This window comes from Exophiala spinifera (assembly GCF_000836115.1).
Source record: "Exophiala spinifera strain CBS 89968 unplaced genomic scaffold supercont1.5, whole genome shotgun sequence".
Classification (NCBI taxonomy): Eukaryota; Fungi; Ascomycota; class Eurotiomycetes; order Chaetothyriales; family Herpotrichiellaceae; genus Exophiala; species Exophiala spinifera.
In genome coordinates, this window is record NW_015622517.1 from 896,962 (window position 1) to 919,971 (window position 23,010).

The 23,010-nt window shown below is 52.3% G+C and overlaps 10 protein-coding genes across 10 annotated transcripts; 8 read left to right on the forward strand and 2 right to left on the reverse strand.

Annotated features, from left to right (window-relative positions):
- Nucleotides 1-465: 465 nt before the first annotated feature.
- On the forward strand, nt 466-2,151 carry PV08_06909 (pyruvate dehydrogenase complex dihydrolipoamide acetyltransferase; the record flags this gene model as incomplete). Its single annotated transcript, XM_016381242.1, has 4 exons — nt 466-575; nt 632-684; nt 750-973; nt 1,027-2,151. 4 exons carry the CDS (start codon nt 466-468, stop codon nt 2,149-2,151), a joined length of 1,512 nt encoding a protein of 503 aa, XP_016234344.1.
- Nucleotides 2,152-3,886: 1,735 nt separating this feature from the next.
- PV08_06910 (uncharacterized protein) lies at nt 3,887-5,579 on the forward strand (the record flags this gene model as incomplete). Its single annotated transcript, XM_016381243.1, has 2 exons — nt 3,887-4,656; nt 4,796-5,579. The coding sequence occupies 2 exons, from the start codon at nt 3,887-3,889 to the stop codon at nt 5,577-5,579; spliced, it is 1,554 nt and encodes a 517-aa protein (XP_016234345.1).
- A 51-nt stretch (nt 5,580-5,630) lies between these two features.
- On the reverse strand, nt 5,631-5,984 carry PV08_06911 (uncharacterized protein; the record flags this gene model as incomplete). Its single annotated transcript, XM_016381244.1, has 1 exon — nt 5,631-5,984. One exon carries the CDS (start codon nt 5,982-5,984, stop codon nt 5,631-5,633), a length of 354 nt encoding a protein of 117 aa, XP_016234346.1.
- Nucleotides 5,985-7,134: 1,150 nt separating this feature from the next.
- Nucleotides 7,135-8,253, forward strand: PV08_06912 (uncharacterized protein; the record flags this gene model as incomplete). Its single annotated transcript, XM_016381245.1, has 1 exon — nt 7,135-8,253. The coding sequence occupies one exon, from the start codon at nt 7,135-7,137 to the stop codon at nt 8,251-8,253; it is 1,119 nt and encodes a 372-aa protein (XP_016234347.1).
- A 3,786-nt stretch (nt 8,254-12,039) lies between these two features.
- PV08_06913 (uncharacterized protein) lies at nt 12,040-12,423 on the reverse strand (the record flags this gene model as incomplete). The annotated part of the gene is made up of 1 exon (XM_016381246.1): nt 12,040-12,423. One exon carries the CDS (start codon nt 12,421-12,423, stop codon nt 12,040-12,042), a length of 384 nt encoding a protein of 127 aa, XP_016234348.1.
- Nucleotides 12,424-12,814: 391 nt separating this feature from the next.
- On the forward strand, nt 12,815-13,519 carry PV08_06914 (uncharacterized protein; the record flags this gene model as incomplete). The annotated part of the gene is made up of 1 exon (XM_016381247.1): nt 12,815-13,519. The coding sequence occupies one exon, from the start codon at nt 12,815-12,817 to the stop codon at nt 13,517-13,519; it is 705 nt and encodes a 234-aa protein (XP_016234349.1).
- Nucleotides 13,520-14,234: 715 nt separating this feature from the next.
- On the forward strand, nt 14,235-15,595 carry PV08_06915 (uncharacterized protein; the record flags this gene model as incomplete). The annotated part of the gene is made up of 4 exons (XM_016381248.1): nt 14,235-14,272; nt 14,322-15,203; nt 15,249-15,534; nt 15,581-15,595. The coding sequence occupies 4 exons, from the start codon at nt 14,235-14,237 to the stop codon at nt 15,593-15,595; spliced, it is 1,221 nt and encodes a 406-aa protein (XP_016234350.1).
- Nucleotides 15,596-16,495: 900 nt separating this feature from the next.
- On the forward strand, nt 16,496-17,808 carry PV08_06916 (uncharacterized protein; the record flags this gene model as incomplete). Its single annotated transcript, XM_016381249.1, has 3 exons — nt 16,496-16,693; nt 16,747-17,044; nt 17,096-17,808. 3 exons carry the CDS (start codon nt 16,496-16,498, stop codon nt 17,806-17,808), a joined length of 1,209 nt encoding a protein of 402 aa, XP_016234351.1.
- Nucleotides 17,809-18,950: 1,142 nt separating this feature from the next.
- Nucleotides 18,951-20,460, forward strand: PV08_06917 (uncharacterized protein; the record flags this gene model as incomplete). Its single annotated transcript, XM_016381250.1, has 3 exons — nt 18,951-19,251; nt 19,305-19,771; nt 19,825-20,460. 3 exons carry the CDS (start codon nt 18,951-18,953, stop codon nt 20,458-20,460), a joined length of 1,404 nt encoding a protein of 467 aa, XP_016234352.1.
- Nucleotides 20,461-21,881: 1,421 nt separating this feature from the next.
- On the forward strand, nt 21,882-22,855 carry PV08_06918 (uncharacterized protein; the record flags this gene model as incomplete). Its single annotated transcript, XM_016381251.1, has 3 exons — nt 21,882-21,955; nt 22,016-22,254; nt 22,308-22,855. 3 exons carry the CDS (start codon nt 21,882-21,884, stop codon nt 22,853-22,855), a joined length of 861 nt encoding a protein of 286 aa, XP_016234353.1.
- Between the last annotated feature and the right edge of the window lie 155 nt (nt 22,856-23,010).

Below are 23,010 nucleotides of genomic sequence, written 5' to 3' on the forward strand. Positions count from 1 at the left end.
TCAGATACATCGGGCACATCGCAGTCGTCGAGGCTGCCAGATTAGTGTTGGGGAGCCGGACAGAGGACAGTGTACAGATATCCTGTTCTCCTAAGCGCATGCCGCAGAGGAGCATAAAGTTCATGGGTTCGAGTCCAGGGACCTGAGACGCGAAAAGAACGGTTGAGCAGGGGCACAGGGAAGCGAAGTCTCGTGCACCCTGCAGCTGGGTTCCATCGAACTCCGCCAGCGTGTCCAACGGGCCTATGGGCGGGCGAGGCTCCGGGCAACAATTCCCAACGCCGACAAGAGAGCTTCTCCCTCCGGCGCCCGACAAGTTATTTTCTTGGGAAGCTGCCGCCAACAGTCTGTCTTCTCTACCAAACTCGCTGTCGGGCTTTCTCTTCTCTTCCTCTGTCGTTCATTTGCCTTGCCCGGTTGCATAGGGGCTTGCGATAGTATTTTGTGCAGCTGCTGGCCTTTACCATGGCGACCTCAACACTCCTCGCTCGTTCGGGGTCGAGGCTTCTCCTGCAGACTTCTCCCAACGCTCGAATCAGCCGCACTGCTTTGCAAAGACTACAGAACACGGCAGGGTGCGTCAGGTGTCCAAACGGAAGTGTAGCTAGAGGAACTGACCAACTCCTACCAGATCCCAGCCGTTTCCTTGTCTCTCAGTTCTTGGTCGCTACTATGCCTCCAAATGTGCGCAGTCATCTCAATCGAAGTCTAATCAAATACATTGCGAGTGCTGACATTGTTACGTCCAGCCTTCCCTCCCCATACAGTGATCACTATGCCCGCCCTCTCACCCACAATGACGGCGGGAAACATCGGTGCCTGGCAGAAGAACGTCGGCGACACTCTAGCCCCCGGTGATGTCCTGGTCGAGATCGAAACGGACAAAGCTCAGATGGACTTTGAATTCCAAGAGGAAGGTGTTCTGGCGAAGATTTTGAAGGAGTCTGGAGAGAAGGATGTTGCGGTTGGCAATGTAAAGATTCCCAGAACCCGCAACGAGCGATAAGCTTGCTGACTGAACTCTAGCCAATTGCTGTTATGGTCGAAGAAGGTGGAGACGTTTCCGCATTCGAATCCTTTACTCTCGAAGACGCCGGCGGCGAGAAGGCTCCTCCAAAGGAAGCACCAAAGGAGGAGGCTTCCGAGGCTACAGAGTCGCCAGATTCCGGCTCAGCAACCGCACCATCTGGGGGCGCGAAGGAGTCGAGCGAGGCTACACCCGAAGCTGTTGAGGCCGATACAAGTGGCGAACGACTTCAGAGCGTCCTAGACAGAGAGCCAACCGTGAGCCCAGCTGTCAGGAAACTGGCCCTTGAGAAGGGCGTTCCCATCAAGTCTGTCAAGGGTACGGGTCCTGGGGGCCGAGTCACTGTTGCAGACATCGAGAAATTCAAGCCTTCGGCGGGAGCAGGAGCACCTGCCGCCGCCGCTGCAGGCCCTACCTACGAGGACATTCCAGCCAGCTCAATGCGCAAGACCATTGCTACGAGGCTCAAGGATTCGATGAACCAAAACCCCCACTACTTTGTCTCAACCACACTATCCGTGTCGAAGTTGCTTAAGCTCAGGGAAGCGCTCAATGCTGCTTCGGATGGCAAATACAAGCTGTCCGTCAACGACTTCCTGATCAAGGCTTGCGCGGTTGCTTGCAAGAAGGTCCCGGCCGTTAACTCAAGTTGGCGAGAAATCGATGGGCAAACAGTGATCCGCCAACACAACGTTGTCGACGTCAGTGTTGCTGTTGCCACTCCTGTCGGTCTCATGACTCCAATCGTGAAGAACGCAGAGAGTATTGGCCTTCAAGCCATTTCAGCACAAGTCAAGGATCTTGGGAAGCGAGCACGCGACGGCAAGCTCAAGCCTGAAGAATACCAAGGAGGCACATTCACGATTAGCAACATGGGCATGAACCCTGCCATCGAAAGATTTACCGCTGTTATCAACCCACCTCAGGCTGGCATTCTTGCAGTTGGCACCACTCGTAAAGTGCCCGTTCCTCTCGAAACCGAAGAAGGCACGATCACCGAATGGGATGACCAAATCATCGTCACGGCCAGCTTTGACCACAAAGTCGTCGATGGTGCTGTTGGTGGCGAATGGATCCGGGAACTGAAGAAGGTGGTAGAAAATCCTTTGGAGATGTTGTTGTAGTACTCTTCAGGTGGGTTTGGCTGGATTTTAGCGCGGCGGAAGCTGGACTGGGGCCATGTATAAAACATCGGGTTTCTTTTTGAGGCAAAAAGTCACGCATGGATTGCCTTGTCTTCCAACGCCAGTAATCATGCATCTGCACAGCGGCGACATGTTGGATTTTGCACTTTGATCGTTCCACTCTCGTAAGAAGGTACTGCAACGGTGAGCCAGAAGTCACACATTTCATTGTGTAGCTGTTTCAGGACTTGTTGGATATTTCGCTTTTTTCTCTCCTAACAATGCTTTCGTGGTGGTCCTGTGCAGGAACATGCACCTGGTCACTTGATCATTTCCACTGTATGTCTGCGTCTGTTGCTATAGGGCCCATTGACAGCTAGCTCATATAGCGCCGAGCACCCTACCCAGGTATACAAGCATACATATCTTGGGCAATGTTGAGCTGCGAAGCCTTGTTGGGACTTACGTGTACAAGGAGCCAAGGACTGCCGCCGCACGCCACAAAGTCCACATAGATGGCAGTTCGAGCCATGACCTGTCTCTGGTCCATAGAAGGCCCAGGGGTCGTGTGTTCGACAGGCAGTCGACATTCCCGAGCTTAGGCGTTGCTAACGAGCGTTTCTCGCACTCGACACAGGTCCATAGCCCGTAGTCTCAAGTGCCGCACATATGCCGAGACCCCAACCAAATAACGAGGGGGTTTCCCCCCGAATGGTCCAGGGCAAAACATGAAGCCGTGTCCAGAGGGGGAGGGGGGGGGAAGGACTAGACGCCATACATGGAGCCTGAAAGGAGGATCCTCTCCAGCGATCCTCTCCCCTCCCGGGTCATGTAGTCACTCGCCCGCAGACTGCATTTTGATGTGACCGGGCATTGGCCACGGCTTACTCAGGATATCTCTGCAACGTTATGAGAAACCAGTTCAAGGTCGCAGGAGGTGACGGTCTCCAGTCCAGGTGCCTGTTACTGCGTAGGAAGTTTGCCGTCTGAGAGAGCACGGTCTCAATCATCAGGGAAATGCAACGCAAAGTACGCGATGGGAACAAGGGACTGGGCGATCCCCAGCACGTGCGCAGCCGGTGCAATGAAGCTCGGTTGATCGGGAAAATTCGAGCTCAAACCTTTGCAGTGGGTGAGGGAACATAACTCATATGCTGGTGATGGTGAGACGCCTCGGTACGAAGTACTACCACGTACTGTAGGTATAGGTGGTAGAATAGGTGTATGTACGTACAGTATGGTAGAGTGAGAGTCGGAGGTACGCGCCCACCAACCGGCGAATACAGGTCCGGCCCATCGGCCCACCGGCCCACTTGGACGGCATCTAACTAGTTAGGAGGAGAGTAATCCTTCGTAGGGCGCCTGGATCTTGCAGTAGTTAGTACCCCAGGTAGGTACAGTATATAGCCAGTCGGTGACGGTGGTTGCCTCTTTCACTATCTTGATACCTGACACAGAACCTTCAGGGGAGTGGCTCTATCTCCAGCGATACGCAGTAAATGAAGAAAGAACTCGGAATCGTCCCTTTTACATCAAAGAGATACCTTACGTACGCCCGGACGACAACAACTCCCTACCTATCTAGTAGATAGTCGGTCGAATGATGTCCACAACAGCTACTCATGCCGTGGTTCTACTGAGCGACCTCGCGCCCGCGGTGCATCATGGCCAAACATCACGACCATTACGCACAAGCGCCTCTTTGTCGCTAGCCTCGGGCAACACTATCGCCGCGATGCCAGATGGATCCGTCGACGTGAACATGGTTCCAGCTAGAGACCACGGCGAGCTCGAACACACCACCGCCACGGCGACGTCCTCGTCCTCGTCCTCGCGCTGGGTTGGCCTCCACACTGCCACCATCATCTTCCAGCTCTCGGCCATCAATTTCCTGGCGTCGTTCGCAAACGGCGTCATCGTGGTCGGACTGCCCGCCATCGCGCAGGACATTGTCCTCTCTCAGGAATTGTATCTCTGGCCCACCTCGATCTGGGGGCTGACGAGCGGCGCGGCGCTCCTGCTCGCCGGGGCCGTCGCCGACGTCGTGGGTAGCCGCGTCGTCGACCTCACAGGCGTCGTCGCTGCTGGGATATCGACGCTGGCGTGCGGCCTGAGCAAGACGGGCGTGCAACTCGTCGTCTTCCGCGGCTTCATGGGGGTCGCCATGTCCCTGCACTGGCCTTGCTCGGTGAGCATGGTGACTCAGACCGTACCCAGCGGCAAGCCGCGCAATATCGCCTTCTCGTGCCTAGGCCTCAGTCAACCGCTAGGCTTTTCGTTTGGCCTTGTGCTGGGCGGGGTGTTTGTCGACACAACGGGTTGGAGAACGGGGTTTTTCATCCCGGGCGCTGCAATCCTGGCGTTCGCTGCCTTGGGCTTCTTTGTGCTGGAGCCTGATGCGCACACATCGACGACGGGAAAGCTACGCCGGCTCAAGACGAAGGTGGACTGGGTTGGCGCCATGATTGCAGGTGGCGGATTGGCAATGTTGTCTTATGTCCTTGCGTAAGTGAACCAGGCAGGGCCCTGCTCAAACGACTACAGATAGATATTGCTGGCTATTGCTATTTCTATCGCCCCTTCAAAGTTGTAAACACAGCAAAGAGAAACCAAAACGATGGTGCTAACTCCGTTGGGTGTGTAGGACGTTGAGTGCGGACAGCGCGAGCATCGAGAGACCGAATGCTCTTGCGCTGTTGGCCACGAGTGTCGTCTTGATGGCCGCGTTTCCTTTCTGGATCAGATTTCAGGAGAAGAAACGGCGTCCGACGTTGATTCCGAACTCGATCTGGAAGAACCGCGCTTTCACGAGCGTGTGTGTCACTGTGCTGTTGTCTTCGGCTGTCATGAATTCTATGGAGCTCTTTTCCAGTCTGTTTTTCCAGGAGGTGCAGTCGCTCTCTGCAATTCAAGCTTCGCTCCGACTCCTCCCTTCGCTCATTTTTGGAACGATCCTTAACTTGTCCACAGGCTTGCTGGTCGACCGAATCCCGGTCTTGTGGCTCGTACTGGTCGCCTCGATCTGCACAGCCGGATCGCCGTTACTAATGGCTTTGATCAGTCCCAAGTTGGAGTATTGGCGGGGTGCGTTCTTTGCACAGGTTCTGGAGCCGACGGCCGGTGATATCTTGTACACCGTTGGCTTGGTTGTTATCAGCGATGGGTTCCCGGAACAAACGCAAGCTCTGGCAGGCGCGGTGTTTAGCACCGTCACCCAGTTTGGCATCGCTTTGGGGTTGAGTACCATGCAAGTAATTTCCAATCTTGTCACAGAGGATACAAGATATCGAGACAAGGCCTCTCCGCCGGCTTTGTTGAAGGGTTACCGAGCAAGCTTCTGGGCCATGTTTGGCGCCATGATCCTGTGCGCTTTCGTCGCGGCCTTTGGTTTGAGGAGGGCCGGGAAAGTCGGGTTGAAGAGGGAGTGACGGACCATGGCTGCATCGCTTGAGCTCTGTTTCATACCGCCCCGGTCAAGCTTACTTTCGAAGTTGGCTGAAGAGAGCGACGATGCCCAGTACCACAAGCGCTACATCCGGGCCGTAGGCTTTGTCGGCTTGCATTTGTAGACCGAGCCCGAGCGTAAAGAACACGACGGACAGGGACGCGGCAAAAAGTCTAAGCACACGGCTCCCAAAGAGCAGGCTGAGTCCAACCAGAGTGTCGACTATGGGAGTTATGGTGGCTGTCAAAGATCCATCGTCGGGAGCGTGATTTTCTTGAAAGGCATAGAATTGCGGGGTGTACACACCGTGGGTGAATCTGGAGAAAGCGCCGAGCAGGACGATGGATGAGAGGATGTAGATTGGTAGATTGTCTGTTGGTGAAGGCATATTGAGGTGATAAACCAGTGGACGTATGAAGGATGGGTTTGAGAGTGAGTTGTAGACAAGAAGGTTGATGGCGGTGGTGAGCAGAAAGGAGAACGAACCTTCCGCCTGGGGAGTATCTATAGGCTGTAGTTAGGCGGCGACCCTTTGGGCTTCTTAAGGGTTAGGGTTATAAGTGCCTTCTAAGCGAGACGCAATGAATACGTGGTGCCAATCACAAGGGGCCCAGAACCCCCAATTGTACCTAGGTGCCCGGCATCAGGCTCACCATATCTCTAGAGACCTTGATTCTGCTCTTCTCTTACATTAGTCCAGCAATATCAAAGAACGAGGCCCGAAACTATACCTACGAAGTTCAGGTCTCAGAGCTTCATATTCTCGGGGAATCGCACGGGCACCAGGCTGTCCTTTGCAGTGACGACTACCCACCACTATTGCATTTTGCTCGCGCTCCTTGAATGTAGGTATCGAGAAGCCGATTCAGGCAACGTCTGCAGACAAGAGCTCCTCTTACAATTTACGCAAGGAAAATCTGCGTCTACCTCATGAAGAAGCCTATGAAGCATCCAAGGCAGATCCTTCCAGCTTGTCAGGCAAGAAAGCAAATGTTTTTATCTATCTCATCCCATGACGTAGTCTACCTCGTACGCGGACACAGTGAGAGCTGCTGAGGTAAGCTCGCTCTCGCTCTCGCATTCCGTAAACGGGCGGCGATGACCGAAGTCCCGAGGCTGGATCTCGCCGGCGAGTGGGTCTTCGTACAATGAAAAGGCCCTTTTCAATAGCACGCATGTAAGTGAGTTCCTTATCTTTCTTGCGCGTCCTCTCACCATGCCCACTTACTTTGTACGAGCCCAAAGAGCCCAAGGTCGCCCAGAGAAGAAATTCCACAGGTCATTGGTCCGAAGCACGTCTGCGATGGCAGCCTCCGATGGCCTTGTTCGAGCTGTTGTCCGTTTACGAACATGTCAGTCAACGCATGCGCCTGCGATGCCTGCGATGGCGGCCTGGCTGTCCGATAACAAAGTCTCTGCAGAATGTCTATAAATGCAGACACATCAATCAATGTCATTCCTTCCTTTCACAGGACTACTTCACTTCGCAGTCATACAGACCTAAAAAGAGCAGCGAAGCATACCAACACATACCCACAATGTCAAGCGTCATCGTCCAGCCCATCAATGCCTCCGACCCGGGTCTAGGAGCATTGGTCCAAAACATCGACCCAGCACACATGTCCGAGGAAGACTTTACCGTCCTCCACAACGCCCTCTATACGCACAACGTCCTCTGTATCAAATCGCAAGGCAAACTGACCCCCAAAGACCAAGCCGAATTGACTCGCCGCTTCGATCCGGCGGCCTTGTCATACGGACATGGCAGGACCATAGACGCCAAACGTTCCGTCCTCCATCCCGACCTCAAAACCATCCCTCACCAGCCCGAGGTCCAGGTCATCGGCAACGGCTTCGTGCCTGAGTACGAGGGCCTGAAGAACATCACACTGCGACATCCCCACCATCGAACCTTCCACAAGACCGTGATCCCGAACGCACAGGATCTAGACTATACCCGCTTCTACCGATGGCATATTGACGCCGCGCTTTACGGCCAACTCAACCCGCCGCTCGTTACATCCCTGCTGGCCGTCAAGGTGCCCGGCGGCAGGAGACAGACGGTCCTGTATGACGACGGGACCGACGATGTCCTCGATGTCCCCCTCGGCACCACCGCCTTCGTGTCCGGGTACAAGATGTTCGACAACCTGACTCTCGAGCAAAAAGACTTTGCCCTGACGTCCAAAGTCGAGTACGCACCTCATCCGTACGTCTGGATCTCGACTACCAAGTCCCGTTCGGACGGCCTCGGGATGGTCTCCGAAGGCAAGGAAGTCCCCATCGACGAGTTGCCTCCCATCGAGAATGAGACCGATACCCAGATCCTTCCCATGGTGTGGAAGAACCCCGTCACGGGCCGGTTCGCTTTACAGATCCACCCTTCCGTGGTGCGCAAGATCCATCTGAAAGACGGCACCGTGATCGACGACCTGGCAAAGGTTCGCGAGATAGTGCACAGCATGCAACGGCCCGCGATCGCTCCCAAGTACGTCTACGCGCATGACTGGGAAGAGGGTGACCTAGTCTTGTTCAACAACCATGGGGTCTTGCACACTGTCGTCGGGGCATTTGCAGAGGACGAGGTCCGATTGTTCCGCCAGTGTAACTTGGCCGCGAGTCGCCCTCCTCTAGGACCCATCATATCGTCATCGTAACGGTCCAATGGAAGTCCTCGGGTGAGGTGAGGGGGGAATCCATATTGAGAGAGTGTGTGAGAGAGAGAGTCATGGCTATGGCCATGGCGTGTACATGTTACGTATAACTGTGTATGGTTGATTGAGCGAGCCTTTTCCATAGATTGATACAGTAGTAGACCAATTAAGGCATTCTCGAATTTTGAAAGCAGCAGTTCAAACGATACCATCTTTTTGAAGGAGTGATGGTCACGACTAAACGGACCAGGTGAATGCGAGTAGATAGACTTTGACGTACCCCTTGGTTGAATCAATAACGTCCACTCGTCGCACATTTGCCACTATTCTCGACATCGGTACAAAGTATGCCAAAGTACAAACGCGTTTACTCTTCGTCGTTCCATGAGGAGTAATTCACCTGCCTGATCGAGACGACGAAGGCTGTTTTCGTGCACCAACATCGGGAGTGTCCTCCGTGTACAGAGTCGGGCTCGGGTGGTTTCCCCTCTCCCTCGCACTTCAATCCTGCCTGCGGGGGATCACATTGTCGTAGTCGCATTTTCTGTCAGTCTGCTTCCCTCGGGCAGCATTCCGTAGTACTCTACCATACATCTGGCTACCTGATCGCTAATATACTTCGCGTCAAGGAATCACAGCAGCACATCACTTTAATGAGCATATATGAATAGACCTGCGTGATGCTTCACCTGAGAATGGCTCTGTCCCCAGCCATGATGACCCTGATTAGCACTCAAAAGCCCCTCCGACGTGAACCTCGGACACTGGTCCGTCCCTCGGAGTAATGCCCGATGCTCTTGAATGGGTCTTGTAAGTCGTTATTCGGCTCGTTTGGCAAAAGTTCGCCTCATCTGTTGGTCACACAGTTCTTTTGCCTTGTAGCGGTCTTCTCTAGGTAGGTATTCAGGCGGGGTCTTAAGTCACATGAAGGAATCCACTTGCTTCACAGAGTCTGCTCGGGAGGTAGAGTAAGCGACTGACCAGGGAACTTCCAGTCGGAGGACCTATGCGCTCAAGAGGTTCAGCTATTGGATTGCCGTCTCTCGTAGTCAGCCAAAAACCTCCCTCGTGGCCAATTGCGTCACCGCAGCGGGCCAACCAGCGAGTAACTTGCGTCGTGGTTCATAAGGCGCAAAAGAGGCGCAGGGTGTTGGTTCACAAGAGAGTTTTGAGGAGGACGGTGAGTCAGTGTACAAGAAAATATGCCATGGATATCCACCAATACACTTGTCAATATCCACACCTATCAAGGTAGGGCCTGGCTTGGCAAGGCTGCGACCCCTGGTGCTCCGAAGGTTGAGGCTGAATAATGGAGCCGCCCGGTGCAGCCTGTTCCTTCTTGGTTCTCTTGATTACCTGTGATAATTATAAGCCTGTTGACTCCCTACTTATCTTCTTGAGATTCATCGCTCCGACATATTGGGAACAAGCTCACGGCGGTCGATGAAATTCCAATTATCCTGTACCTAAATATTATATCAAGCGACGTAACCAAGTACTCACTTCGTCCCCCGGAAGACGGGATCTCGTCACGAGTTAGACGCTGCCTCGCAATCATGTTCAAGCCTTTGCCCCCAGTGCGAATGGAATCCACATCGACCTCGACTTTGGAGAGGCCACCGACGGAAATACGAAACTCGACCTTGGGGACGCTACCGCTGGAGATTCTACTGCATGTCGTCTCGTTTTTGCCAGAGAGCTCCATCGCCTGTCTAAGTACTACCTCGAAATGGAATCACCGTGCTCTCATTGGCAAATTCGACCCGAAATTTTGGGACGACTTCGGAGAAAAACGACGCTTCCTCCTGCTTCTGGAGGAGGACTTACCCGAGATGATGGCATGCTTCTGCTGCAATTTCCTATACAACTGGCAAAAGTCCTCACGATACCGCTGTCCCAACAAGCATCAGAATAGGGCGGCTGACATTGGCCCAATCCGGTGCTGGGACTGTAGCTCTCATGTTTTTTGTCGAAACAAAGTGGATGCGTTTCTGAGGGGATATGAAAAAGGCCCGCAGTACGGTCCGCATCTTTCAGAGTTACACCACAATTGCAAATGGAGCGGTGAATTGGGGTATCAGCACGCGGAGAATCTCGACGCTCGAGTTGTCAAGGGGAAGCTTCTGCTTCACGGTGTCTACCAACTATCTGTATCCCTATCAGCTCAACCACCGAGTATGTTGGAGACAACTTCGATCCACAACATTGCTGGTTCTATCTGGGAAAGGCTCTTGCCTGCAATCAATCAGTTCGAGAAATTCGGTTGCTGTCACGCTCAGCGTCGAATCTGCGCGGTAATTATAGACGCGTTTTTGCTTCGAGTAGGCTGCTTGAGCGGTCGGACGAGAAGCCTGGACCTCTTATACTGCGCTCACTGCGCCACCGACCTACGAGTCCGAGTCAACCTAGAAGCTGAACAAGGGGGGGGGGGAGTACCTGCGTCGAGATTCACGTCGAAATATGGCAGTCTTTCGGAGGTCGGGAACTGAATAACAGAGACGAAGCAGAGGATGATCACTTCACTTACAGTTGGACGAGTTCATAAGATGCTAATTTCTCTCCCCGTAAGTGTGGGAACTTGGAGAAACTGTTCAATGGAGGGCTTGAAAGTATAGAATCTTCGTCGGCTCAAATCCAAGGACGCCAGAGTTGCATCCAGTTGTGGACTTGGTACTATAACCCACATATAGGTCTATTGGGACTCTGTCATACCCCTTTGTATACGCCTGGACCAATAGTACGTGCAACATACTACGAAAATGTGTCAGAAACTAGAGTAGGCGAGGGCCTCACTATAGGCTTCACCAGCCTTCTCAGACCTTTCCTTGGCTACCTATAGATAGCTAGACACATATATAGTCTGGGCCTCCCCTGGAACCCTTCTACAGAGAACGAGGAACCTTTTCAACCTCTCACGGTTAGACAAAATGATGGGGAGTGGGACATTGGAAAAGCCTATGATTGGACCTCTGTAGTATGGCAGAGTCGCCCTGTACCTGAACGCCTAGAAGAGAGGATACCTGTAGAAGGCGAAGGTGCTTGGAGGGCAAACTGTCGAAAGGACACACAAGCGAATCCTCCTCGACAGTATATTCTACTCTACCGTCGCAAATCCAGACAGTCACAGATAGGTTTTGGTGTCTGACAAGTCGAGACATGAAAATTGGACAAGGAAAACCACGAATAGATCCAATCGTACTATGCTCTATCAATATCTTGTAGAGCACTATAAACACCAAAGCTCAAAAGACTGGATTGAGGACACAGTGAGACACGCCCACAGGGCCTGTGATGCTTGCTCAGAGCTGCTGCACTCGTCACCAGGAGCCCACAAACATAGACGTGGATGTCTGTAGCATTCGCGTGGTGTTGATATGGATCATGGCGATGGCCTTTCTCACGGTTGGCGCTCAGCAAAGCCCCCCCCATTCACACATTATATCTTGCAGTTCCGTCATATCTACTGTTACATGCCAGATGTCCTAAGTCCGAACCAGCAAAGCAGCTGCCCGGTGGACGTATCATGGCAATTGGTGGGCAAAGGAACACTCATCGTCGGAACGTTCAGATCAAGTCGCGTACATCTTGGAAATGGATTGATACAGAAACTACATGTAAGCATAGGTACAGAGGGCACCATTCCGTGCAACAAGTGACTTTGACGGTTGGTTGACATATTATAAGAAGATCAACAATGTAATGTTGAACAAACGCTAGCTACATGTGGTATTGACCGACCCAGTCAAGTTTCAACTTTCACCCCACCCCCCCTCCCTTCTCCTTCCTCGTTTACGGCTCCCCCTGCTGGAGTCCGGGTTCGTCGGTACAGTCGTCGTTATGAGGTTGCGTAGCGCCCATTGCTCTGGCAATGAGCAGTCGCTGTTGTAGCGCATCCTGCAGCTTGCGTTGCAATTTGTAGTCCCTCTCCTCGTGTGACTCTTCCTCTCCAAATAGAATGCAACTTTGGGATTCTGCATCGTTATAACGCCTGTCCAATGCCATTAATTGTTCTTCGGTCCATCCACAACGTCTGAGATGTTCAAAGAGAAAAGTTTCCGTCGCCTTTTCAAGGTGACCGTGGTAGGGACAGCAGATGGTTTGGGCGAAGTCGGACGTGACGACTTGTGCGCGACCCATGTCAGGTTTGGAAGCGATATGCTCGGAGTCGTCCATTGCTGACTGGAGGGAAGTGGCTCAGTCTTGTGAAGGTCAGAAAACACAACTCGGTAGACGGGCGAAGGGCGTGCTATATAGGTACTGTAGGTGTTCTTCTCGGTCAGATGTTTTGGTATGTTACATCGTTTTCTCCTGTACCATACGGTATTGAGCAAGTTCGTCTTACCGCTAGAGGCGTCTGCCCCGCAATTTCGCCCTCGCCCCTCCGATTCCGGTAGTTCATCCCGAACATTACCGAAGAGATACTCGAACGTCAAGCTCCTTCGCAAGTCATCACCTTCTCTTGTCCACAGCCATCACGGCAGAGCCACTATCCAAACCGTTCCTGAAGGTCCGGGTGCTCTTTTCATAAGCTCAAACCCCCTCTCAAGGAGAATAAATTGCAGCCATGGCGACGGACATGTCCACCTTGACCGAGCAGCAGCGCGCAAACCACCTCATGCAGGCACAGGAAATGGCACTCCAGCTCTTCCATGAGATAGAACGAGACCTCATACGTCCTGGCATAAGCGAAAAGACCCTGAGCAACGAGATCCACGAGCTCGGTTCTCGACGCCACAACGTCCGCACGCATTGGCACAAGCGAGTTGTCCGCAGCGGTCCCAACACACTCATGCCGTATGCGGAGAACCCGCCCGACCGAATTATCCAGCCCGACGATATTCTGTTCGTCGACCTGGGCCCCGTATTCGAGGCGTGGGAGGCTGACTTTGGCCGGACTTTCGTCCTGGGCGACGATCCAGTGAAGAAGAAGCTGCGCGACTCCCTGGATCCCGTCTGGAACACGGTCAAGGCACGCTACCACGACAATCCCGAAATGACAGGGGGTCAACTGTATGAAATAGCCTGCAACGAGGCACGAAATGCCGGGTGGGAATTTGGGGGCCAGATCGCCGGACATCTAGTCGGGTCGTTTCCGCATGAGCGTATCCCCAACGACAAGATCGCACTGTACATCACCGAGGGAAATGGCGAGTCCATGAGCAAGACCGACGCAAAGGGTAACAAGAGACATTGGATCCTCGAGGTGCACTTGGTCGACCGTGAACGAGAGATTGGGGCTTTCATGGAGCAGCTTCTGACTGTCGACTGAGCGAGACCTTGTATATATATGTTCCATGGCAGGATCTTGCTTTGTCATGTACGGTAGTGAAATGAACCTTGTTCATTAAACGGAGCTGAAGGGCTATTCGGTGACGTTGCAGAAAGTAATGAATAACGTCAAACGCTGGTCCACGTTAGTATTCTCCTGTTAAGAATTCCATCGCCGTGAATGTCGAGAAGCAATATGACTCTGCCGAGGTCACCGGACAAGCGATGGCTCTGTTTGAATAAAGATGCAGATCACACTCTCGCTTCAAGGTACGAGAGACTCTGATCTGGAAGGCAAGGTCGATGACTCCCTTCAGCAAAACCAGGGGTTGCCATTCACATCGCCTCACAGAGTCGAAACTCTACAGTGATTCAATGACGACAACCCTGTAATGAGGCAGCGACGGCATCCGGAACATGTCAGAGTATTTCGCAAATTCAAGGACATTCCACATTCAAGGATCGTCATATTATGACAGACATCGCAGACGATGTAGCACAAGTTTGCTTGAATTGCCCACGTATGCAGTAAATACATCGTCTTGTTAAGCCTTCCTCGACGTGTGTTTGCCGAACGCGGCGTTGATATATTCGCCATGATAATGCTTTCTGTTCCCTGAGCCCTATGTTGAGAACTCTTGCCCTGGGCCATGGCAATCTGTCGATCGTGGTTTTGCTTAACGACCGACAAGATTACCGAGTCAGCCTCGCCAACGATGGACGATCGAGCCCTGCTCTATTTCATGGTGTTGTTGTAAGTCCATACACGCAGCCGCGAGTGACCCTGTTGATGACCTGTTTAGCATCTTTAAGTATCTCCGCCTTATCATTCAGGGTGTCTCGTACCTGAGATATCAACCAATCCGTATCCCAGAAAACCCGAACCTTGCGCCCACCGATGTGACGGTCGTGATTGCCACATTGGGTAAAGAGCTAAAGGCTCTCTCGGAGGGGTTGCAATGCCATGTACGAGCTGGAATTCAGCATATATCGATCTGTACTCCTCCTGACACATTCGACCTGGTCACCACGCTGTCGAACGGAATCATCAAGAGGCATGATGATATACATATCCACGTATCTCAGACTCCTTTTGCCAATAAACGGGAGCAACTTGCCACTGCCATCGCTCGTGTTCCACGGGTCCGCAAGGAAGCACACAAAATCATCGTGTTTGCAGACGACGATATAGCCTTTCCCGAGAATACTTTTCGGTGGATGCTTGCCGCCTTCGAGAGAGACAAGGTGGGTGGTGTTGGAACTTCCCAACGAGTTAGACGCCTGGCAGCTGGATCAGTCTCGGAACGCGTAATCAACTGGATCTTCGCTGACTATATTGCACGTCGAAATTTTGAGAACCTAGCGACCTTGACGATAGATGGTTCAATTTCCTGTCTATCTGGACGCTTGGCTGGCTTTCGGTCGGACATAGTGGAAGACCCTAAGTTCCTGAAGGGGTTTGTATCGGAGACATGGAACGGTCAAAAGTTGAATGCTGATGATGACAATTACTGGACACGTCACTTACTGGAGAAGGGTTGGGACATCAATGTCCAATGCCACCCAGAGTGCCAAGTTGAGACCGTATTCCGTACGAGTCTGCCCGAGCTCTGGAGATTTGTTCGATGGCAGAGGAGCAATCCAAGGAGTAATTGGAGAAGTTTACGGAACTTCAGAAACTGGCGGTAGGTAACTCCCTCCATCTTTGGGCTATTCTGATCAGGACCAAGGAGGTATTCCTGGGGCACCTACTCGTTGTATTTGTCCGGATTCGTGAACTATGGCCTCCCTCCCGACATTATGCTTTGGCGACTCTGGCTGCGAATCGCTCCTCCAGATGAAAAGCAGTGGCGATGGGTCGCATGGTTCCTCATCTGGTGGTTGTTTGCCAAAATAGCAAAGAGACTGCCTCTTTTCTGCGAGAACTGGAGGGATGTCGTCTTTCTGCCGGTGGCAATTCTCTGGGGCTGGTGCCATGACTTCATCAAGCTGTATGCGCTGATGACTGTGAGCCAAGTGAGTCACCCTTCAATGGAAAAGATAAATCGTTGACCTTTGACAGACTGGTTGGGAGTAAATGACGGGTACGCTGGTCACGCGCTGGGGGGGGGGTACTCCGTAACAGTCTTCCCAAGGTCGAGATCTGCATTCATAACCAACTCTGAGAGGCTCGCCGTAGAGCGAAGAGCGTCCGAAGTCTCATAACTTGGTCTCATCACAGTTGAGAAGAATGGTGTGGTAGTAGAGGTCCCAGACCTCCTTGCACAACACCCTTCAAACACAAGTACGCTAGACCTTCGGCACCTGACGAGACACTTCAAAGACTGATCGGGACAGAAGTTTTCCTTCTTTCTGGATCTTTGCGGAGTGCTCCGCCGAATCTTCTTAGAACATTTCCTTGCTGGACGGAGGAGATGTATTGACATTGTCGGAGTGAGATCCCCAAAGCTGGTACATGGATCTTTAACTTTGGAGATCTTCAAAGCCAGTGTTGGTTGCCCAAGTATCATCATATACTGGAGCTATCTTTACAACAGAATGCTCGTCAGCAATTCCAATACCAAGCAGGTCCCCGCCAGTTGAAACATCGAGCAGGGAAGGGTGATCTTCTAGGATGGCGTCGCCGTCAAAGGCTAGGCTCTTTAGGTTAGTATTAGAATGCCTCTATGTAGATAGAGAAATTTTAGAGTGAAGTGACAGAGATGAAGTCTCCTCCCGTGGGAATCGTGTGAAGCCCTTTACCTCCGGCGAGGCTGTGGGCGGCGCCGAATAGGGCCGAGTATGAGGCTCGGTTGCGCTGCAACGGCCGAGCAAAAGTCTCATTAAAGTCCGAAAGAATTTCGTCTCCTCAACTGCGGCGAGATTCATATGCGGAGGGAATCCAGGCATTCAATCAGCACGTATTTTCTACCTTCTTTCCTTCCTTCCTGTCTGATTTTCGTCTTCTTCCTGATTCCACGGGGCATGAAGCCCTACAATGAGTGCAACCTCTCGACTTTCCAACCTCTTCTCTCAAGATAGCACACGCAGAGACTCTGTCCAAATTCAACGCAATGGCTCCGCCGAGTCAGAATTTGAGATCGACAGCGCACGACAGATTAAACGCCAACGAACAATGGAGAAGTTGGCGGAGGAGGAAATTGACGATGAGCTGAAGAGGCCCCCTTACCTCCATGTATGGCTGCCTTACCCTGTGTTCGTGTTGTTCGTTTAGCTCATTTAGCACAGTCAATGCTCGCTGGTGGAATCGGTGGAACGAGCGGCGACATCCTCATGCACTCATTAGACACAGTCAAGACGAGACAACAAGGCGATCCTCATTTCCCTCCGAAATACTCCAGTCTGTCAGATTCATACGTCAAGATTTTTCGACAAGAAGGCGTCAGGAGAGGCCTCTATGGAGGGTTCACGGCGGCCATGCTGGGTTCGTTCCCGGGCACGGTTATGTTCTTTGGTTCCTATGAATACTGCAAGAGACACATGCTCGATAGAGGGATGAACCCGTCTCTTGCATACCTTGCAAGCGGTATGATCGCTGGCTTGCCCGGCAAACGGCTCAGTGACTAACGAAGAATAGGTTTTCTCGCCGATTTCGCAGCGTCGATTGTCTATGTCCCCTCCGAAGTCCTCAAGACCCGACTGCAACTCCAAGGGCGATACAATAATCCCTTCTTCCATTCCGGATACAACTATAAATCTACCTGGGATGCGGCCAAGACGATAGCGAGAACAGAAGGGTTTGGAGCGCTTTATTCGGGATACAAGGCCACCATTGTGAGGGACCTCCCATTTTCAGCGTTGCAATTCGCATTCTACGAACAAGAGCGCAAGTTCGCACAGAAATGGAGTGGAAAGAGTGACATTGGCTTTGGGTTGGAAGTCTTGACTGCAGTATCGGCGGGTGGCCTCGCGGGTGTCATGACCTGTCCGCTGGACGTGGTCAAGACAAGAATACAAACCCAGATCTCCCCAGATAACCATACCAAACACAGTCAAGCAGCCCACCACGAGAAGATGACGAAGAACCCTCCGACCTCACAGTCACAGACACGGTTGATCCACTCGGGACCTCGAACTGTACCTCATACAGCTCCTACGTTGGACACCTCCTCGGTGACGACGGGGCTGCGGCTCATCTACAAACGAGAGGGCGTGCCGGGCTTGTTTCGTGGCGTTGGCCCACGATTTGTGTGGACAAGCGTCCAAAGCGGAACCATGCTTGTCCTGTACCAATACTTGTTGAAGCAGCTGGAGCGGATACGATCAGATGAAGGATCCGGGGTGATGTAAATATATCTGTGTACATTTGCAGCACTCTGGGTACAGACTGCGTCCTTTTGCCGTGGAAATATAGATATTGGAGATACCCTAAATAGAGCTGCGGCGAGGCTCTTTGGATGGCAGGCGATGACAGACACATAGACTGTACTATAATGCACAAAATCTTCGGCTCTTCAGGGCTGTCCTCGTACGGACAAAACTAGTAATTTAATACACTTTTTCTGCTCGTCGATCAGGCGGCGGGCCCCGTACTCGTATATCGCCGCCCTTGAAGGGCGGGCCGGGGAAGGATCAGGGGTTGGTACAGTAGATGTGCAGCAGATGGGACGGCGGACTCTAAACCACTCTAAACCTTGGAAAAGCTCCGGGGGCACTTGGCCAATCAGCGGCGGGCGTCGCACTCGGCCAGTACTAGTTAGTGCGGTCTGCCCAATTCAGACTTGGCGTGATCCCCTTTTTCCAACCGTTGCTTGAGTGCAGCCAGCGAAAGACAGACAGATCAACGGTCCAACATCCTGCGAATCCATCAGACAACGCAGTCTATCTTCCTCCGCGTGTCCTTTTTTTGCTTCTCTTTGTGTCGAGCGTCTCTGCTTCCTTCTCACGTTCGTTCATTCGAAAAGGCCTACCAGCATCGCCATCACCGGCAGGATTCTCGCCCGGATCACCCTGTATGTCCACGTCCGCACTCTCCCTCTCCGTCCATGCATGTCAAAGCCTCCCGAAAATCGTCGGGGCCCCTTGCCTCGCAGGCACAACTGACATCGCATCCCGTCGCATGATTGTCATACCTCATTTCGTGTGTGCGCATGCTGACATTTTCCAGGTCGCAGTTGCCTTGGTTCACTTCTCACCTCGTGTCTTCACATCTACACTTCTTCCATTTGAAACATGGGTTCGTCGCTCTTCCAGTCTTTGTCTTTCCTCATCCAACGTCTTTCTCCCGTCTCTCTGCAAGCCTTCTGGGGCCTCTGAATCTACATCTTTCTTGATTTGCATGACCGCAACTTCTGAAAATGGTGGCAATGGTGTTCCGGGGTGCGGTCAGCCCAGGCGCGGACTCGAAGGTGTCTGATGTCGCTGATCGTCAAGAGAGACAAACTTTCCACTTCACCTTGCCTACAATTCAAGTTACTACTTCCCAGACGAATATGGCTGACCTGATTCCAAACACAGCTGCAGTCTCACCCAACGGTGTTCGGAACTCTCCTTCCCCCAGCGTTCCTAATGGCAAACCGGCATCCCCCTATGTCAAGGAAAGCAACCCCATGGGGGCCAACGCTGCACAGACTGTCACCTCCAAAGATCCAAAGGCCGCAGCTGCGGCCGCAAATGATATGAGGAATGTGGTTAGAAGAAAACTGACTGGCTATGTCGGTTTTGCCAATCTCCCCAATCAGTGGCACCGCAAGAGTGTCAGAAAGGGTTTCAACTTCAACGTCATGGTTGTCGGTAGGTTCAAGACGAGGAGATGGTGTTGCGCAACCGGGATTGACATGTCTCAGGGGAATCTGGACTGGGAAAATCTACCTTGATCAACACCCTCTTCAACACTTCTCTCTACCCGCCACGCGAGCGCAAAGGCCCCAGCCTGGACATTATCCCAAAGACTGTATCCATTCAGTCCATCAGTGCCGATATCGAAGAGAATGGCGTTCGACTGAGGTTGACAGTAGTTGACACACCCGGCTTTGGAGATTTCGTCAACAACGACGATTCTTGGAGGCCTATTGTGGAAAATATTGAGCAGAGATACGATGCATACCTCGAGGCCGAGAACAAGGTCAACCGGATGAACATTGTTGACAACAGAGTCCACGCCTGTGTCTACTTCATTCAGCCTACGGGCCACTCTTTGAAGCCCCTGGACATTGAAGTCATGCGCCGCCTACACACCAAGGTCAACCTCATTCCCGTCATTGCAAAGGCTGACACCCTGACGGATGAAGAGGTGGCACTGTTCAAGCAAAGAGTGAGCCTCCAGTCTGTGTTGACTGTAGAATAGTGGTGTGCTAACCTAGCTAGATCCTGGCCGACATCTCCCACCACTCGATCCAGATCTTCGAAGGTCCAAGATATGAACTTGACGATGAAGAGACGATTGCCGAGAACCAAGAGATCATGTCCAAGGTTCCTTTCGCCGTTGTGGGTGCCAATTACGAAGTGACCAACCCTGAAGGTCGAAAAGTGCGCGGCCGTCGTTACCCATGGGGTATCATCGAGGTGGATAACGAGGAGCACTGCGACTTTGTCAAGCTTCGACAAATGCTGATCCGAACACACATGGAAGAACTCAAGGAACACACCAACAACGTCTTGTACGAGAACTACCGATCCGACAAACTCATCCAGATGGGTGTTTCTCAAGACCCGAGTGTCTTCAAGGAGGTCAACCCCGCCGTGAAGCAAGAGGAAGAGAGGACTTTGCACGAACAGAAGCTTGCCAAGATGGAGGCAGAGATGAAGATGGTCTTCCAGCAAAAGGTACAAGAAAAGGAAAGCAAGCTGCAGCAGAGCGAGGAAGAGCTGTTCGCCCGCCATCGCGAGATGAAAGAACAGCTGGAGAGACAACGTGCTGAGCTCGAGGAGAAGAAAACTCGCATCGAACAAGGTCGACCTATCGAGAAGGAGGGCAAGAGGAAGGGCTTCTCACTCCGTTAGGTGACGGCAACCAGCTTCTCGCCGACGTTTGGCCTGGCCCTCCCTTTTCAACTATTTGCACTTCAGCTCAGCGACGAGACGACGATGGCGATACCTTGTTTTCTGACACCACCTTCATTTTTATATTCTTGCAGGTTCAGTTGGTATTGTCTGAAAGCAAGTGACAGACTGGGGCTGTTGCAGTCGCTACGTTTAATCACATACACGAATCCCTCCAATCGAGGGCGACGTTCAAAGGGGAAAGTCCTTGGATTGCGCGTAATGCCAAAAAAGTCTGGTCTGGTCCGGGTTTAGCAAATCCAAGTCACCACGGTAGTTATGTGGATGGAAGGGCTTAGGACCTTCATTCACTGCAATCATGTATATTTCCTTGAGCATATGGTAGTATTCTGTGTTCCGGGTAGGAAGGGTATAAGCATGCTTTGATAAAAAGAAAGCAAAGTTGGCCTCCTTCTAGGTCTGTGCTGGCTGCCAAAAACTCTGTCGTATGTTTTGTAGGGTCACTGGACGAATTTCCCTTTTGCGCAGAGTGGTACTGTAACTCTACGAGTAATTGGGGCACTCGATCAATGGTACGAATGACGAGATAAGGTACCGAGATAGGCGAGCCGGGCTGGCAGGAAGGCTATCGCAAGTATGATCCGTCAAAACGAGTTATCCGGTCCTTGGAAAGGAGCTGTCTGGAGTGTGTGAAGTGGGATAGGAGGAGAGGACGGACGGACATCCAGGCAGGTAGGCTTTTGACATGTGCATGAGGCAAGCGGCGCAAGGAGATCATGATCAATGATGGAATGATGTCGGCGGCCAGGAAGATTCCGAGGTCAAATAGTGGGCAGTTTTGACGTAGTGAAGGTCGTGCTGGTCATCGAGGTGGCTGCGTCGTTCGAGGTTGCTGGACGCAGCTGGGATTGCGGCGTCGAGGGGGTTGACATCATTGCGCCGCGTGAAAAAGCCACCTGTAGCTTATAGTGCCAGCTAAACTATTCGAACTGACTAGTTAGTTCAGTCAGTGGACTTAAATACACTGTAGCTGGTGCTTCGACGCCCTGCACAGCGCCTATGAGCACTAACCTACTAAGGTCCCTTAACCTGCTAACTTACTGCCTTACTGTACCTATTTAACCTGCCAATTCTCTTCCTTCTCCGCCCAACTTGGGTACCTTGGAACCACCACCACCACCACCACTACTCCCACCATCTTCTTCCCTCTTCCTCTCCTCCTCAGCTGCAATATTCTTGCTTCAAACAGCTTCTTACACATTGCCCGTTTGCCCGCAGCCACCGCCTCGTTGCTGCGTACATAGCTGTCCTCCTCTCGTCCGCCTCTCACCACCCAAATACTCTAGTCTCGCCTCTTCAACAACAATCTCCTCCTCGCATCTTGACCGCCCCTCCATTGACTCCCTCAGAAGCTTGAAGCAATGGCTCCTCCTCCACCTCCTCCCAATGCCTCTCTCGGCGAACGGATAACTCGACTCGCCACTACCCTGCAATTGTGAGCAAGAGGATCCATTAAACATCTCTGAGAAGAGCTGGCTGACTGACTTCAACACAGTGCCTGGTTTCTCGGCCACTTTACCCTCCTGCTCTCGGTGTTTCGTTATGGCCTCTCCTACTTCACTTTCAACTACAATTCCAAGTGGGCAGCTTTTACCTACAGACTCGCCTTTGTCTCGGCCGTTGCAACATACGGAATCGTGGTCTTCAAGGCTTATCGTGCCCGTGTGAAGCCAGGTGACCCAGTTGGTCGCACAGCCATTCTCTTGCTCTCCGACGAGAATGTGCAATACTTGCGTATGTGTACGATTCTGACCGTCGGAATTCCACAAACTGACAAGAAGTTCTAGTCATCAGCTTGGTCTGGCTTTACTCTAGACAAATTCCTCTGGCTCTTTTGCCGTTCTCTGTTTACTCGATCTTCCATGTCGCAACCTATACCCGTACCAACATTATCCCCACCATTTCTCCTCCCAAGGTGGCCCCAGGGAGTACCCCGACCTCTCCCGGAGCGTCCAAGTCTCAATCTCCTCTTGCGACCGCCATTGGAAGATTTGTCAAGGAATACTATGACAGCTCGATGATGTTGGTGGCTGCCTTGGAAATTCTCTTGTGGTTCCGCTTGGTCCTTTCAGCCGTGACCTTTAGCAAGGGATCATGGATTCTGTTGGGCATCTACACCGTTTTTCTGAGAGCAAGATTCCACCAGAGTTCCTTCATCCAAGGTGCCTTCTCGCAAGGGGCGGCCCATATTGATCAACAAGTCCAAAACCCCAATGTTCCCCCTGCTGCCAGACAGGCCTGGGAAACCATCAAGGGGCTTGGTCGACAGGCGGTAGATGCCACGGACGTCCGAAAGTACATTGGTGGTGCTGCTGCTCAAAAGAAGCCTCAGTGAAGGAGTCGGCTTAGTTGAGGACACAGCAAAGGATAATGGCGAAACAGAATGTTCGGCTAGGCAGCTAGTGTTCTTGTCATCAACACCACCGAAATTGAGGCCAGGACGAGACTGGCCTGGTAGTCGAGTGCTGGCGTATTGGATTGGGGGGGGGG